We start from the raw sequence: 15,577 nt of genomic DNA on the forward strand, positions 1-15,577 counted from the left end.
AAGCTATTTGCTTAATATAGCTAAATGATTTGCTATAAATATTTTAATGTTCTTTAATTTGAAGTAAATATTTAAATACTAAAACTCTAACGATAAACATTCTCTAATGTACTGGCTTTTAATCAAAATGACAATAACGCAAGCTAGGAAGTAGCAACCTTGTACTACTGAAATCTCATGTTACACAGGAACCGTGTTTATGCCAAACAAAACAAAGTGAGCAAAAAACTTCCACAGCAGTACAAACTTCACCACCTTGAGGAAAGAAGAAACTCTTTTTCTGTGTGTTGTGAACACAGTGTGGCTTCATAAAGCCGAGAGTCAGAGATCAGAGCAGGTCACGTCACCCTACACTCCCTCCTCGACTCCCCCTGCTCCCTTCCCCCAAACACTCCTTCACTCGCTCTTAACAGAAAGAATCTGGGCACCGCTTCTGCATGAGCTAAAAAACCGTGACAAGTTTACCAACCGGCATCTTGAAAAGCAATTTCCTGAAATTTACCAGGCTGAAATTGGGGAGTTTTCCAGTGGTGATGGATCAAAACAGTCTTAAGCCACATAGGTGGGAAAAAAAAACAGCCAAATCTCAAAGCACCGTGTTAATTTCTTGTGAATGACAGAAATGACAAAAAGGGCCATGCACTTCACTGAACAGGGCAGCGTTCCCAGAGCAAAAGCTGTATGACTCCGTGCACTGATGACTGATCTCTATTCAAGCCATGCCAAGCTTTGTTCTCTCAGTAACAGATTTAGGATTTTCACCGTTAAACACCAGCCAAAACAATCAGTGAGATCTACTTCATACTCTTTCACATGAGACACCAACTGATAACTGAGTATGTTACATAGAAGGAATGAAACACTTTCAGGTCATGCTGTTATAGGAAAATAATCAACAACAGGGTGGTGTGATGCAGGTTTTCTTGTTACACCTCAAAGTTGATTGTTTTCCAATAACTGCACATCCCGAATTATTTTAATCCTCTTATACAACAGCAATTTGCGAACACTAACATTTTTTAAATTTACATATATATTTATAGTCACATGCTCAAATGACGAAGGATCCAGCTATGTCCTATGGCATGTCAAATCCAAAGCAATGTCACAAATACTAAAAGCACAACACAGAGACTTGAGATCTCTAGCAGGCTCTAAAGGCTCTAGTGATTTGAGCTCTGTTTCCTGAGGCATCAGACAAACAACAAACTCGCACACACGACTCCTAAAAGCCCCTCTTAAATAACTTAAACCCTCATGGCTCACACTGCTCTGTGGTTTTGTTCTAATTTCCATTTTTTCCCCTCTTTCTGCAGAATCTGAGCTTTGCTGGTTTGTGTAAAAGTTCGTGATTTGCAATTTCCTCTGCAAGCAGAAGACCACTGAAATTCTCCAGGCTTTTATAATCTGTGCTTTCTGTATCGTATGAATCTTAAAACTAAGCAACCTTCAGAACGTTAATATTCCTCAAAAGGCGGCCTTGCTCTGAACACTCAAAAAAAAAAAAAAAAAAAAAACAGTGATAATTCACATCCCTCAATGTAAATAACTGTCATGAGACCACTTTATTTGGATATCATTTGAATTCTCATCTTAATAACTAATCAGATATAAACTGCAAAAGCAATGTGGCAAAGCTGCCGACATCTTCCTGCTGGGTGTAAATGTTACATCTTTATGCATCATTTTTACATCTTTATTCGTCATTGTTACGTCTTTATTCATCACTGTTTGGTCTTTATGCATAGCTGTAACATCTATATGCATCACTGTTATGTCTTTATACATTATTGTTACATCTTTATGTGCCATTGCTACGTTGTTATGCATCTATGTCATGTCTTAATGCAGCACTGTAGCATGTTTATGCATCATTATGCCTTTATGCATTGTTACATCCTTATGTGTCATTTTATGTCTGTGCGCATCACTGTTATGTCTTCATGCATTATTGTTTCATTTCTATGCATCATTGTTAGGTCTTTATGCATCACTGTACATCTTTATGCATCACTGTAGCATCACTGTTACATCTTTAAGCATCACGTCTTTACTCATCATTGTCAATATTAACATTTTGTTTTGTGTAGGTATGTAGCAGATATGTCTTTACACATTACATGTTACATCTTTATGCATCCATGTTATGTCTTTATGCATCACTGTTACATCTTTATGCATCATTATTGTGTTCTTATGCATCCTTGTGCGGCTAACTAGCCAGCTAATGTTACCATAGCACTCGAACGGAAACAGTGTAATTATGACTGTTAGAAGTGGGAAATAGGACTGGAGACTGGGGAGCATCAGCTGAACATGAAGTGAATTAGCACTGATTCACTCCAGAACTGAGGTTAAAACATCCAATGTGTATTAAGCTCTGTCTGATTAAAATAACACTTCCCAACACTGGTTTTAATACATCTGCGCCGTCTTTTTCTTTGCTCTACTACACTCAGACTAATTACCACTGCTCCGCCACATGTAGCAACAATCAAGACAGGACATGTGTTCTTAATCAGCTTAATATCATCAATCTGTAACTGAAGTTGGATTCAAGTATCAACACTGACAGCACACATCAGAATATACCACATGCAAGAACAAAAAAAATACTTTTAAAAGAAAACAATGACATCCATATGTTTAAAAGCTTAATAGTAATAAATAAAATAGCTTGGCTATAAAGAGAACAACATGAACCAGCATGTGAGGGGAAAAAAAAGCTTTGAATTGTTCATTCATTTGAAATGTTCTTTCATTGCTCATTAATATTATATTATATCTATAAATTTTCTGAGTTTTGTGTGTGCGTGTCTCATGAAAAAAGAGAGAAAACTTCAGAAACAATGACAAAACTGCTAATGTGGGCCTTCCACTGTACAAGTCCTTGTGTAAGTTGTTACCATAGAAACTACTATTATAGAAAATTAATCAACACCTTCTGACCAATCAGAATCAAAAATTTGACATCACTGTGGTATACTTTGTTATAAAGCGACAAGACAGATGGAAAGGTCTGCTCCAGAACATGAACTTTCTTTGAACTTGTGTTTCAGTTTCTTATTTTTCTGCCTCAGTTTGTTTACTTGTCTCAGAATCTTCCCTGTACCTTACGTACAGCCTTATGTGCTTGCTCACCTGTCCTTCCGCTATTCCCTACAGGATGCACACGAAGGAAGACAAGATTTGGCCTCCGATTAGTCATTACCCAGAGATCTTTCACATGCTTTCTGCCTCCCGGCTCATCACAGGCCAGAACAGGTGCTCTGTAATACGCTCATGTCAGTGGAAGTCCCCGGCGAGGGGCTGTGCAGGGGCATGTCTGTGTCTTAATCTTATCCATGCTATCCTGAGCGTTAGGTCGCTCTGAGTCAGTGGCTACTGGTATGAAAGAGAACGTCAAAGGCCATGAACGGAAATTGAGGCAGACTGCTTCAGGGTTTGTCTTTTCTGGATAAATAAAGGAAGTCCCCAGCATTGAGGACAGGATGAAGGCTTGGACTGAGGAGGCTCGAGAGAAATAAAGAAACGTTTTTGCTCAGTTTGAATCTGAATCCTATGGAAGCCTTGAACCACAAGTTGTGAAAAAAAAAATGCCATGACATTATTTCAACTTAATAACAACGTAGCTTGTTGTTTTGACTTAATATTTAACACCCCACTATCATTAAGGCAAATTTATAGAATATTAGTTTATAGTAATAATAATTCTACATGCTGTATACAGATGGTATGGTACATCAGATTCAAACAGTAAAAATAACCACTATGACTGAATGATTAAGGAAGTACAACAAATTGAAGCATTATGAATCATAATAGTATGTCAAAATAATGAGAGAACTAAAAATACAGTCAAAATAAGGGTGCGATATCTTGAAATAATTAGTTATTATGCCAAAACAACGACATATTATGTCAGTATAATGGCATAGCACATCAACATATTTTTACACAACTTCAGGACTTCCACAGAATCTGAAACTCCAGGCCACACTTGCATTAAAACACTTGCACTTAACTGACTCACCAGCTGTGTGTGTGTTTGTATGTGTCATGAACAAGGACTAGCTGGAATGTGTGTCCCCTCTGCTACCACATAGCTTCATGTCTGATTACTCATCCTGAGAGCTGGACGCCCCCCTGACAACGCACCTCATTGTACTGCGCACACAATGGACGCCACCGGACTTGAATGGCGACCTCGGCTATGAGAAACGGCCCGCATTAGCATGACAATACCGAGCCTATCGACCACACAGCTTGTGCTGTCATGAGAAAACGTAGCTTACGTAATGCAAAAGCGGGAGACAAGACGTGCTGGTATTCACTGCTGGGAAATGTCGCGTTAAAGCCTACACGTGGACGTATGTGGAAAATAAAGTAAGATATTCATTTGTGCACTATGTATAGGACCTAGTCTCTGTTTGTGAAGAGGCTCCATAGGTAGGCAGCACTCTGGGGTGTTTTTATCTGGGGCAAATTTAAGATTCCTGAATGAAACTCTTCCTAGCTTTCAGGTAAAATGCCCCCAGTGAGAATAGGGCATCATCCCCAATGAGAACAGGCTTTTAAAATAAACTATTGTGATGATACTATAAACTGTGATCAAATTTAAATCCCCAAATCCATGATTAGATTAATGCCTGATAATTTAGGCACCTAGGGAGCACAGCCTACTGAGATAATTCTATAATTCAGTTGGTCCGTACTTATAGAGTCGAACAAGCTCAATTCCTGCTCGACTGAGGGCTGTCAATCATGCAAGCTCATTAAAATATTAGGCCACACCCAGACATTTCTCATACCACCCTGAAATAGAGCCACAAATTAATTAATGCACTTAACTAATGAACAGTATGAAAGCACTGGATGCCTTCATTCAGATGGATTTCAATATGTGTTACTGTCTTAATTTACATTTATGCAAAAAATTAGTGTGTAAAGACTGGCAAACATCCAGCTAGGATTCACGACATGAAAGTGTGTGCTGTTTACGGAGACACAGAGAGACAGACAGGAGCCGCTCGACATCTCTCTTTCTCTGCTGGGTTTTCATGGGGTTCTTTTGTCCTAATGTAATGCCTGCCATGGCAGCAACCCAATGCTCCAATGCGGCAACTTCTGCTTGCAGCACACACACACACACACACACAAGCAGGACACAAGATCAAACAGATAAAGCTCTACCGAATAATAAACGTCATCCACACACACATACTTTTCCACAAAGGAGACGCTGTACTTCAGGCCATATTTGTCCAAATCTGAGGTTCGCACTTCTGTAAAAACATGAATCGAGACATGTGATAACACTGAGATCTGCAGTCACAGAGTTCACTTTTGTTAGAACAGCAGAGCTTCTCCACAGGAAATCCAGTCACACCACCAGCCTTTCCTACAGGAAGTCACCTCCAGGCCTTAACCACTGTCCAGTATGCTTTTTCTCACACACACACACACACACTCCAGGGAATTCTGTATAAGCCCAACAGCTGGCACTCTGGAGGGAAAATGTGACAAGGCAAAAATACAGAATAACAGCAAAGAGTCTGTGTGTGGGTCAAAAAAAAAACCCATAAAAATACTGCTCAAAATCCCAAAAATGGCATGACTGTGTTTACTCAGCATTTTATCTGTACAGTGACAGTGACAGTCAGGGTTAGACAGATGAAGCTGAGCGGATTTTCAACTCAATGTGCATGAAGTGCTCACTGGTGGAAAAACACAGTACGAGTAAAGACAGGACTGGAACAAATCCGGAGACAGAATGTTGTGGTATGAATCTGATAGAAACTGATAAAGGTATGAATCTGATAGAAACTGATAAAGGTATCTATTTTTTCCTTGCAATACTATACACGTCTCGATATGCAATCAATAATCTGATGGTAACAATGTTAATATTTAGAGCTGTTTTGGTACCATTCAACATCATGCTGTACAAACAGTTTGATTTGAAAAGTAGCAGAATGAAAAATGGTAGCTGAGCCACGCCTTTTTTACTTAATCTAACATGAGCAAAGCCACGTCTCCTTTAGGTGAACTGCCATGCACATATGCTATGCCTCCTTTACTTAGACTGAAATGCACAGAGGGCACGTCCCCTTCACGTGGACTGACCTGCAGAGAGGCCACGCCTCCTTCACTTGGACTGACACGCACAAAGGGCACGCCTCCTTCACTTGGACTGGCATGCACAGAGGCCACACCTCCTTCACTTGGACTTACATGCACAGAGGCCACACCCCCTTCACTTGGACTAGCATGCACAGAGGCCACGCCTCCTTCACAGAGATTAACAGCCATAGAGGCCATGCCTCCTTCACAGACACTAACAGCCACAGAGGCCACGCCTCCTTTACTTGGGCTGCAATTCACAGAGGTCACACTTTCCTCACTGAGGCAGCCATAGAGGCCATGCCTCCTTCACAGAGGTTAACAGTCATAGAGGCCATTGTCTAACTGACAATGTTTGTGCAATACACTCCATTTCTGCCACATTGCTGTAATCAGTGAATCCTTATGCCAGCCCTGGAGATGAAAAAGACGAGGTACCTTGTCTTTGGATAAAGATCCGGAGCAGGGGGTGCGCTGTGGACACGGCCTTGCAGAAGTTGTCATCGTTGTTGATGGGCAGCAGGTCTCCATGAACGTCAGCGTAGCCGATCATCACCTCCATGTTGGCGATGCGGTGGAGGTTCATGATCAGCTTAAAGAACTCCTCGAATTTGCCAGGCTTCGCTCGGTTCACTGAAAACCTGCGAAACTCTGCACCATACTGAGGGGAAAAGAGAGCAAAGAGCTCACATGAAGCCATTTAAATCCATTAAATCATATAGCAATCAATATAGTCATCAGTTAATGAGTAAAATCAGCCAGAAAGGTGTTTTAAAAAAAACAATGAAGGGGCCTTTTTTTTTGTAATACGCAGAACTGACGAGTAGTAAATGAGGTGTAAATTTGTAACTTTCCCCATCATCTGCTAAATTTAGTCAGTTATTTCTCCATACAATGATTTCTTTTAAGCTTTTCAAACACAGGATGAGTTAGTACAGCAGAGTGCTGACACAGAGCAAAGTTCTGCTCCATTTAATGGCTGCGTGAAATGTTGTTTAAAACATTTATGACTGGAAAAGTCAGGTCAATTTCTTTCACTAGTTGCCAACAACAGCTGAAAACTAGACACAATATTTCTTCAGTACATGACAAAACCGATTCCAGGAGCCGGCCATGAGGCGTTTGAACAAAAACAAAATCCCCACCTCTTTATTTGCTTTCGGTCCGTGTGTTTAGTCTTTAAACACTTCAAGAATTTGAAAGAGATTTTAATGAGAGACAGAATATTGGGCATTTCCACAAGCCTGAGAGGAATTAACAAATATTCCTTACAGTTAAAAAAACATTTTTTCCTCTATCAGGTGATGCAACTTCTACAGTAAACGTATAGCTTACTAATTGTAATAAGCACAGTGTGTTTTTAGTGTTTTATAGTAAGTGTGATACTCTTGTGCTTATAGAAAGGTACCATACTGTTAGCGTGGTGCTAAAATAACACTGAAAATCTCAAACCAGTTGCTATGGCCTAATACTTAATTACCTGTTTCCTAAAACTAGTAAATAAGTATATAAATGAGAGGATTTTTAAATTCAAACATTTCATATTTAAGACAAACTACATTAAAAATGCACAACGTAAACAATGAAATACAAGTTTTCCTATAACAGCACGTGGCTTTATTTGTCTTATTTGCCAACGTTAACAATATTTATTTACTAAAAACAAGTTAGTTCGTCTTCTCACTTATGTTACAGCAGCTAGAAACAGTCATTCCCTCACCAGCCTCTATTTTCTTTATATCATGATGTTAATAAGACAAAATTACAGCTTGTCATGTTAGTTCTCAGTCCTGATGATTCTTCCACATTGGAAAGCATAGCTTTACATCTGGCTGTTACAAAGCTCTGACGCTGCAGACTCCTTCCAAAAATGCTAAATAAACATCTCTTTACAGAATAAAGATTTAAAAAAAAATGTGCAGCTGTTGATATGGTGAAGTTTCTCTGAGGAGACATTTAAGTATTATTTTTGGAAGGAGTCTCCAGTGTCAGCATGTAACTTTCTGTTTTCTAACACGACTGACGGCTTTACGGTTGTCTTAGTAACATGAGAAGCTTATTATTTTTGTCTTATTAACCTTTAGAGAGAGAAAACAGGAACTATCTTGTTTCATGGATGTTCCACAATATTAACTGTAACTATAAACAGAAAAATAAAAGTATAATGCGTCATCCTTTAATAAATTGGCAACATTCTGTGGAATAAGAGAAATAAATCACTCGGGGACGTGCTGTTATATATAAATAATCAACTTCAGGGTGATAACACTAACTCCGCTTCGTATTTCGATGCATCACACCACTCCATTATTGATTATTTTTCTATAGCAGCACACCCTTGTCATGTTTTAGCCTGCTTTGTCAGGTTATGATGAACTCACTGTTTGAAAAAAGGAAACAGAGGAAGAGGAGGCAGGAAAACCATACAACAATGTAACATGCAGCAGAAATGGCCACATGCGCACAGGACGTCATGCTCTGGGCTCTCTGAAGCAAAGACACTGTATACAGAAGGCCAGTGCAGGAAACAGACACACCCCCACACACATACACACACACACCAACACCACTATCCATTACTGTTCAACAACACCCACACATCACCGCTACACAACAATAAACACTCCGGTTTGGATGAGTTTCGTGACCAACCACAGCACAGGAGGTGAGCCTGAGGTCATGTGATCATGTGACTGTTGTACTAATGTTTGCTGCGTGGGCCTGCAAAACACAGGCCTCGCTTTGTCTCTCGCAAAAACACCGCTCTCACAGCAGTTCCCAGCATGCACTGTAATTACACTCTCAGTAGGAAAAGCCTACATGAGTCAGGAACAGCCTGTGATTATCAAACGCACAAATATGAATGCAGGTGTGTGTGTGTATGTGTGTGCGTGTGCTGCTAAGCACAATGGAAAACACGCACACACACACACGCACAAACAGCTCAAACAGTCAGACCTTACGGCATTAACAAACCTTCATTCAGAACGAACGAGTTAGCAGGTTAGTTATTTCACTTACACGAGATGAATAAATAAAATGTTATGCAGAGAAAGCACACTTGGGGTGTGCTGTTGTAGGAAAATAATCAATGACGGGTGGTGTGATGTGGCACGATGCAAAGCAGATTTACTGTCACCGCCATAACAGTACATCCCAAAGATTTGTTCCTCCTAAACTACTACTTTTCCAACTATTGCGTTTTTTTTATTAATTAAAAGAAGACATCATATTTTTTAACCATTAATAGTTATATTTAATGTAGTGGAACATCCATTAAACAAGTTAGCACCACTTATAGCAGTTTATAACAACTATAAAAAACTCATTTCCTCACCAGCCTTTTTTTATTCCCTCATTCTTTAAGTTAATAAGACAAAAAATGCGGCTTGCTACTTGTTACTGAGAAACCAGAATACCAGACCAATACTACATGGAGTATCAGAAAGTGTTCAGAGAGGAAAATGACCAGGCGAAAACATGCAAGAAAAGTTATCTATCTATGCAAGACTAACAAATTTTGTCAAGATGGTCGATGCTAATGGCATCGCTAACGGCAACAGCAAAGCTAAAAGCATCATTTGTAGCGGGCGACACTAGGAGTTGTTTAAAATTTACAGTGTCCCCTCTGTAATAATTTGTCTTGAGTTTACTTCAACACCACAAAATAAATGAACAATTAATAAATGAACAGATTGACTTACATTTTATAAAGTTAAGATCTTCACAGTTACATTTAAGGTGGTGGTGTTTTTGGCGAGCAAAAATCCTGACAGTAAGTTTGAAAAACTACAAGCCACAGTGGTTGATGGGGAATGAACAGTTTAGATATATAGACTGTAGTTTAGACTGGAATGTGTAGAGGCTGTGTGTACTTAGTGTGTAACACGTGCGCTGATTTCATGTGAAACCAAAACATCGCTGGTTTCGGTAAACAGGCATGAGTGAACTCAGTTAGTGAGCCAAGGGCGCTGTTTGTACAACCTGTGACCACTGCTGCATTTACACACACACACTAAATCTTTCAGTAATGCAGCTCAGCCACTGCAGTGCATCGGCTACCACTGACACACGCAAACGCTTCTTCTTTTTATAGGGCGCCATTACTTTTGTCCTAATTCAATTGCTATGGATTGATGGATTTGTTTTGATCTTAAATTCATGTGTATAATTGAAGTAATAAGCGATTTAAGTTCGGCAGTGTAATCTGTATATAAATCGCAGTAACTCATCGACACTTTTATGACTCGAAGCCGATCAATCGAGGTTTACGCTAGTGAGTCACCTTATATGCAAATTTATGCAAACTCAGGAGCTCCTGTCAGGTACGAACGTTTTCCTGATCTAACTGGATTTTGTATGAATGCCACATTTCTTGTGCGAATGCTCCTCTGAACATTTTACGAATAAGTAATTTCTTATTGATCTTGATAAATGAGGACCATTTTGACGACCTTCCCCTGATATTACTATTATTAATGTAGCTAAGCAATGCTATGCTAACACCTAAACCTAACCCCAACCTCAGTAACCACAAGGAAAGCTTTAAAGTTTATTCAATTAAAGTTGAAGGTTTTTTTTTTTTGCTGTTTCCAGCTGAGGTCCCCATAAGGTCAAAACTATCTGATATTCCTACCAGCTTCACACTGTCATCAATACCCCACTAGATTTTCATCAGCCCTTGTGCCTTTACAAGTTGAGACAGGTAAAGTTAGAACTATTCTCATCAGAAAACTTTACTGACGCCAAACAGCCGTGCATCTCAGTCGTCTCTGGTTTCAGTGCTAGTGTGCTATCTCTCATTGAAATGCAGATAACTCTGAGAAGTGGAGATTTTAGCTCTGAGAAAGCAGGGGGAGTGTGTTCTGGTAAAGGGTTTGACACGGCGGTGAGCTTTCTTTTGCTGCAGACTGATAGGACTGAAAAGCAGCTCGAGACAAAACAAATCAAACAAAGCTGCATCTTGGCCCCGCAGGTCTCATCTTATCTAAACAGCAGTCCCTCTCAAAACAAGAGCTCTTCCTGGGGCAGTGAGAGACAGGAACCTGACAATGACGTCCTCTGTAATATCACACACTGTTCAGTGTGATATGGGGAGATTAGGGATGGTGTAATGGTGACTCTCAGAATGCGTGACGGGTTTCAAGATCCTGCCAGTTCTGACGGTGATGTACAAAAATGTACCAACTTTAGCTGGGTTTCGCAATTTTAAACAAATTTTACACGCGAAAGAAAATGCAAACGAGTCTCTGCTTACATCAACTGTAGTCACGTGGAAAACCTGTAGATGACGTAAAGGTGATTATAGTGGAAAGACTAGATTACCTAATACACAAAAACAAAGCACCAAAACATCAGCATAATGAATAGATTTGTAGACCGATTCGTTTGATTCATTTGACTCATTCATTCATTTTCAGTTATCAACTAATCCTAGTCAGAGTTCCGGGAATGTTCCATGATCCTTTTGTTAATTAAATCAAGAAAACTTTTGTTTTTTTTCCCCTCTCCTGCCATGTTTACCTTTAGATAGATCTAGTTAGAGTACTGAAACGCGATTTATGCGCACTACTTCATTATTTCTTCGGAAAATCTACATCAGAATGTCCATCACTAGCTTTTCATAATCTCATTTTTATCGACAGACTACCTTTTCCACCTTAGCCAATCACAGAATGTTGTTTTCCAACAGCTAGATGGAACTCGCCATACATTCAGGGAAAAAAATGCACTCGTAGTAGGATAAAAAGTACTTATAGTACATTTTATCTCCTAGTACATAGTTATCTGTTTTGTTCCTGTTTTCAAAACAGATATAAACAGGTCACTCTTTTTTTCTCTCTCTTGAAATTAGTAGGGAAGGAGTCTCCAGTTTCAGTGTGTCATAACAAGGTAAAGTTTTCCACAACAGGCAAGTCTAAGGATGGAGGATACTGTGTTTTTTTCTTCACTCATTTTAAACAACGTTCACAACATTCCACCAGAACTAAACACAAAATATCAACTCTGGCTTTTATAAGTCTACTGAGTTACAGAACATTGTTGTCAATGTAAATGTTGTAATTATGAAACAAAACCCACCAATTAAACAACACCAAGGTTCAACATGCACAAGCGGGCAACATTTATGGCAACTGTAAGTCTAACTATTTATACTAATAACAAGCGGTGCCTCTGAACAGGGTTTATAGAAGCAGAACTGACCAAGAGTTTTGCAATATTATGATAATGTTGTAATCTGTGCTAAAGGTTGAACCCATCACCCTCACCAGCGCAGGTGGGTGAAACCTGTAATCTCAAGATCTAGAGTCATCCCTCTAGACAAGACCCTCATGCTTTACAGGTAAAGTCACTTTCACACACAACAGCCACTCGACAATTCACACTTTGAGTATATTCGTCCTTTCAGGTTTTGGTGAGACAGCTGGTTAATCCAGACCACTTCTGTATTCAGATGTGAACTATCTATGCAAGACAAGCTTAACGAGGACCTTTTTGTCTTCTTTAGATCCAGACACTGGCCCCTTTCATGGACACCAGTAGCAGCAAGCATTCCAGCCTCTGTTATGAATTACTGAATACTGCAATCAGACAATGGCAGCCCAAAAAAACAGGCATCGCTCCCACCATGCATTCCACCAATTTGGACCAGCCACAACATTACACACACCGTCTATTCAGAGTCACTGTTGTCTGACAGCAGTTCAGAATTTGCTATTAGGACACTGACCTTGCTATTCAGGGAGACAACCAATGCGTAGGGGTTAGCCGAATGTGCATGACACGCCGGAGACCGGCTCGTTTACACAGTTTCCCAATCCTGATCCTGGAATAACCATTCCCTGCACGTTTCAGTGTTTTTAAAGCTATAACGCAAGCAGTGTAACCTCATAAATAGCTTAGCAATGAGCTGAGGAGTTCGAACTGGAGGATTAGAAGGGGCAAAGGAGCAAGATTGGGAAACTACTTTTAAGATAGGTCTACAACAGGGTTTGTTATGACTCGTTATCCTTCTATGGTTTTGCAACAACACCACTATTTTCCAAATATTAAATGTGATGTGTTCGGATATTGCCTTGTGAATGTTATTTCTCTTATTTATATATAATTTTCATGTTTTCTTTGATCAAGGTGCAGTGTAATAATGTCAAATAAAATGCAAGATATTACATTTATATGGAAAATGGTGTCATATACGTCTACAGGGGCACCTGCATTGCACTTCAGCAGTAAATGTAAAAGTTATAAAGGTTTCAGTCATATCCAAAGTTTTTTTCTTTTGAGAATAATCTAATATATGCAATATATAGAATCCAGGATGTAACTGCAGTGTACTTCAGGAATAATAGTGGACGCAGTAGACAAAGTTTCCTGAGAACCAGGACATTCTGAACAAATGTCCATCATGTTTCTCTAAAAACCTTGTGCGCTACACTTATCGTTACCGTTTCCATAGTAACAGCATACACGGGGACTCGTATGGTGGACGCTCCACATAAACAGATTAAAAAATGCATGTAGCTGTTGATATGGTGAAGTTGTACGTGTGGAGAAGTTTATTTAACGCTTATGGAAGGAGTCTCCAGTGGCAGAGGTTATGTTTTAATAGAGGTTTCTCGGGAAGCTGTATTTTTGTCTTTTTATTCAACAGAGGGTAAAAAGTGAGGGCTGGTGAGGAAACGACTGATTATACTGTAGCTGCTATAACATAAGTGATAACTTGCTTAGTGGATGTAACTATAAACTGAAAAAGTATCATGTGTTATTGTTTAATAAATAAGAAGTTCTGAGGAATAAAACACATTGGGGAGTGCTATTAGAAGAAAATAATCTTCAAGGTGATAACCTGGTATAAGAGCGCCCGGTCGTGTTTTATTCAGCACTTAAGATTTATTTTTTCTGTAAGGAATATCAGACTTCTTTGCTGTTGCTTAATAGTTTGATCTCCAGTTACAGTTTATGATGATGTTTACTTGCTTAGAGCACAGTAATCATCTTGCCCGGGCTTTTGTCTGTGTTTACAGTTTGCTACTTTTTGTACTATATAAGAGTTATCATGTTTGCACTGTGTCTGGGCAGGAGTGTGCAACTGTAGCACAGGAATTTCACTCTATATAGATGCTCAAGCACTCTTTATGCACATGACAATACAATTGTATGTATGAAAAAAAAAAAAAAGTCTGGGAAACTGAAAAATGGTCTGCTACCTTCAGACTTTCTCACCTCACCTGACATTTTTACAGCTCTCAAGACGTTTGGGAACTTGTTCTGAGATTTCACAACTATCTAATCCACTGGCATGCAGGAGATTAGATCTCCATGCAGTCAGATTAATCTGGAGCTCGAGCCAAAACACCACATTCTCCCAAACAGTTCACATGGAAATAAAGCGGATTAAAAACCCAGTGCTTTTTATAGCACTGGAGCCCATCCGGATGGTCTTGTGTAAACACAGCACTCAAATCAAACACAAGTCAGTAGTTTCAGAGGTAAACAGTAAACAAAGCTGCATACTCACTTTGCTTTTGACTTCCACCGCGTCCAGGTCCGAGTGACGCAAACTCTGCGCCTTATTATTAAAACTCCGATTCATTTTTGACGCCTCGATGGTCTCACTGCGGTCCGCTTCTCACTCTCTCTGTGTGTGTGTGTGTGTGTGTGTGTGTGTGTGTGTGTGTGTGTAGTGGCTAGATCCTGGAAAGGAAAGAGTAATCCTAGGCTATTCCGATCACGACTCTCCAAGAGGCTCAAAAAACTTCAGGGGGGAAAAAAATAGATGTGGAAGGAGGGTAAAATCACCGCCTCTGCCTAGAGAGAGAGAGAGAGAGAGAGAGAGAGAGAGAGAGAGAGAAAACTTTTCAGAATGACATCATGGGTGTCTCTCTCCCAATCCCTCCCCAAAAAGCGGCCGAGCGGAGCAGCGGGCCTGTATGCAGGGCAGAAAGGATCAAAAGTGGTACATTTCACAACCAACGCTTTGCTGCGGGTTTTGTGCAGGAAGTATGGCTACTGTTCCTCTGTGTTGTATCTGCTATTGTTGGAGTTTTACTCACGTGTAAAAAAAAGTGCTCTACACTGAAAAAAGAGCTTAATGAATTTACTTAAATCAATTGCGTACACTGGTTGAACCCTGATTTCCTAGCGGCTGAGGATGCCATGTTCTTGCAGTGACCCGGGTTCGACTCCTGGGCAGGAACCAGCCCAGCCACCGGGAGTGTACTCTCAGTGCCGGTCCCAAGCCCAGATTAAATGGGAGGGTCGAGTCAGGAAGGGCATCCGGCGTAAAACCTGTGCCAAATCAAACATGCGGACCAGTGATCTGCTGTGGCGTCTCCTAACTGGAGCAGTTAGAGAACAAGAACAACAACAACAATTGCAAACATCGATTCCACTGACTGAACTGTTTTACAATAAAAAATTCAGTGGTCGAACATCCAGCATGATTTGATCATGT

The 15,577-nt window shown here is 40.0% G+C and overlaps 1 protein-coding gene across 2 annotated transcripts in view; it reads right to left on the reverse strand.

Annotated features, from left to right (window-relative positions):
* The window catches only part of pard6gb (par-6 family cell polarity regulator gamma b), a 38,215-nt gene extending 23,190 nt beyond the window's left edge, over nucleotides 1-15,025 (reverse strand). The window contains exons 1-2 of one of the 2 annotated variants that reach the window (XM_026942423.3): nucleotides 14,642-15,025; nucleotides 6,562-6,784 (exon numbers count right to left, since the gene is read on the reverse strand). In XM_026942423.3, the coding sequence (XP_026798224.1) occupies nucleotides 6,562-6,784; nucleotides 14,642-14,716 (298 nt within the window). In that variant the 5' untranslated portion in view covers nucleotides 14,717-15,025. Of the gene's footprint in view, nucleotides 1-6,561; nucleotides 6,785-9,827; nucleotides 10,122-14,641 lie in introns of those variants that run through there. The other variant, XM_053231268.1, reaches the window with a different exon arrangement.
* Between the last annotated feature and the right edge of the window lie 552 nt (nucleotides 15,026-15,577).

The sequence above is a fragment of the Pangasianodon hypophthalmus genome, chromosome 29 (genome assembly GCF_027358585.1).
Source record: "Pangasianodon hypophthalmus isolate fPanHyp1 chromosome 29, fPanHyp1.pri, whole genome shotgun sequence".
NCBI lineage: Eukaryota > Metazoa > Chordata > Actinopteri > Siluriformes > Pangasiidae > Pangasianodon > Pangasianodon hypophthalmus.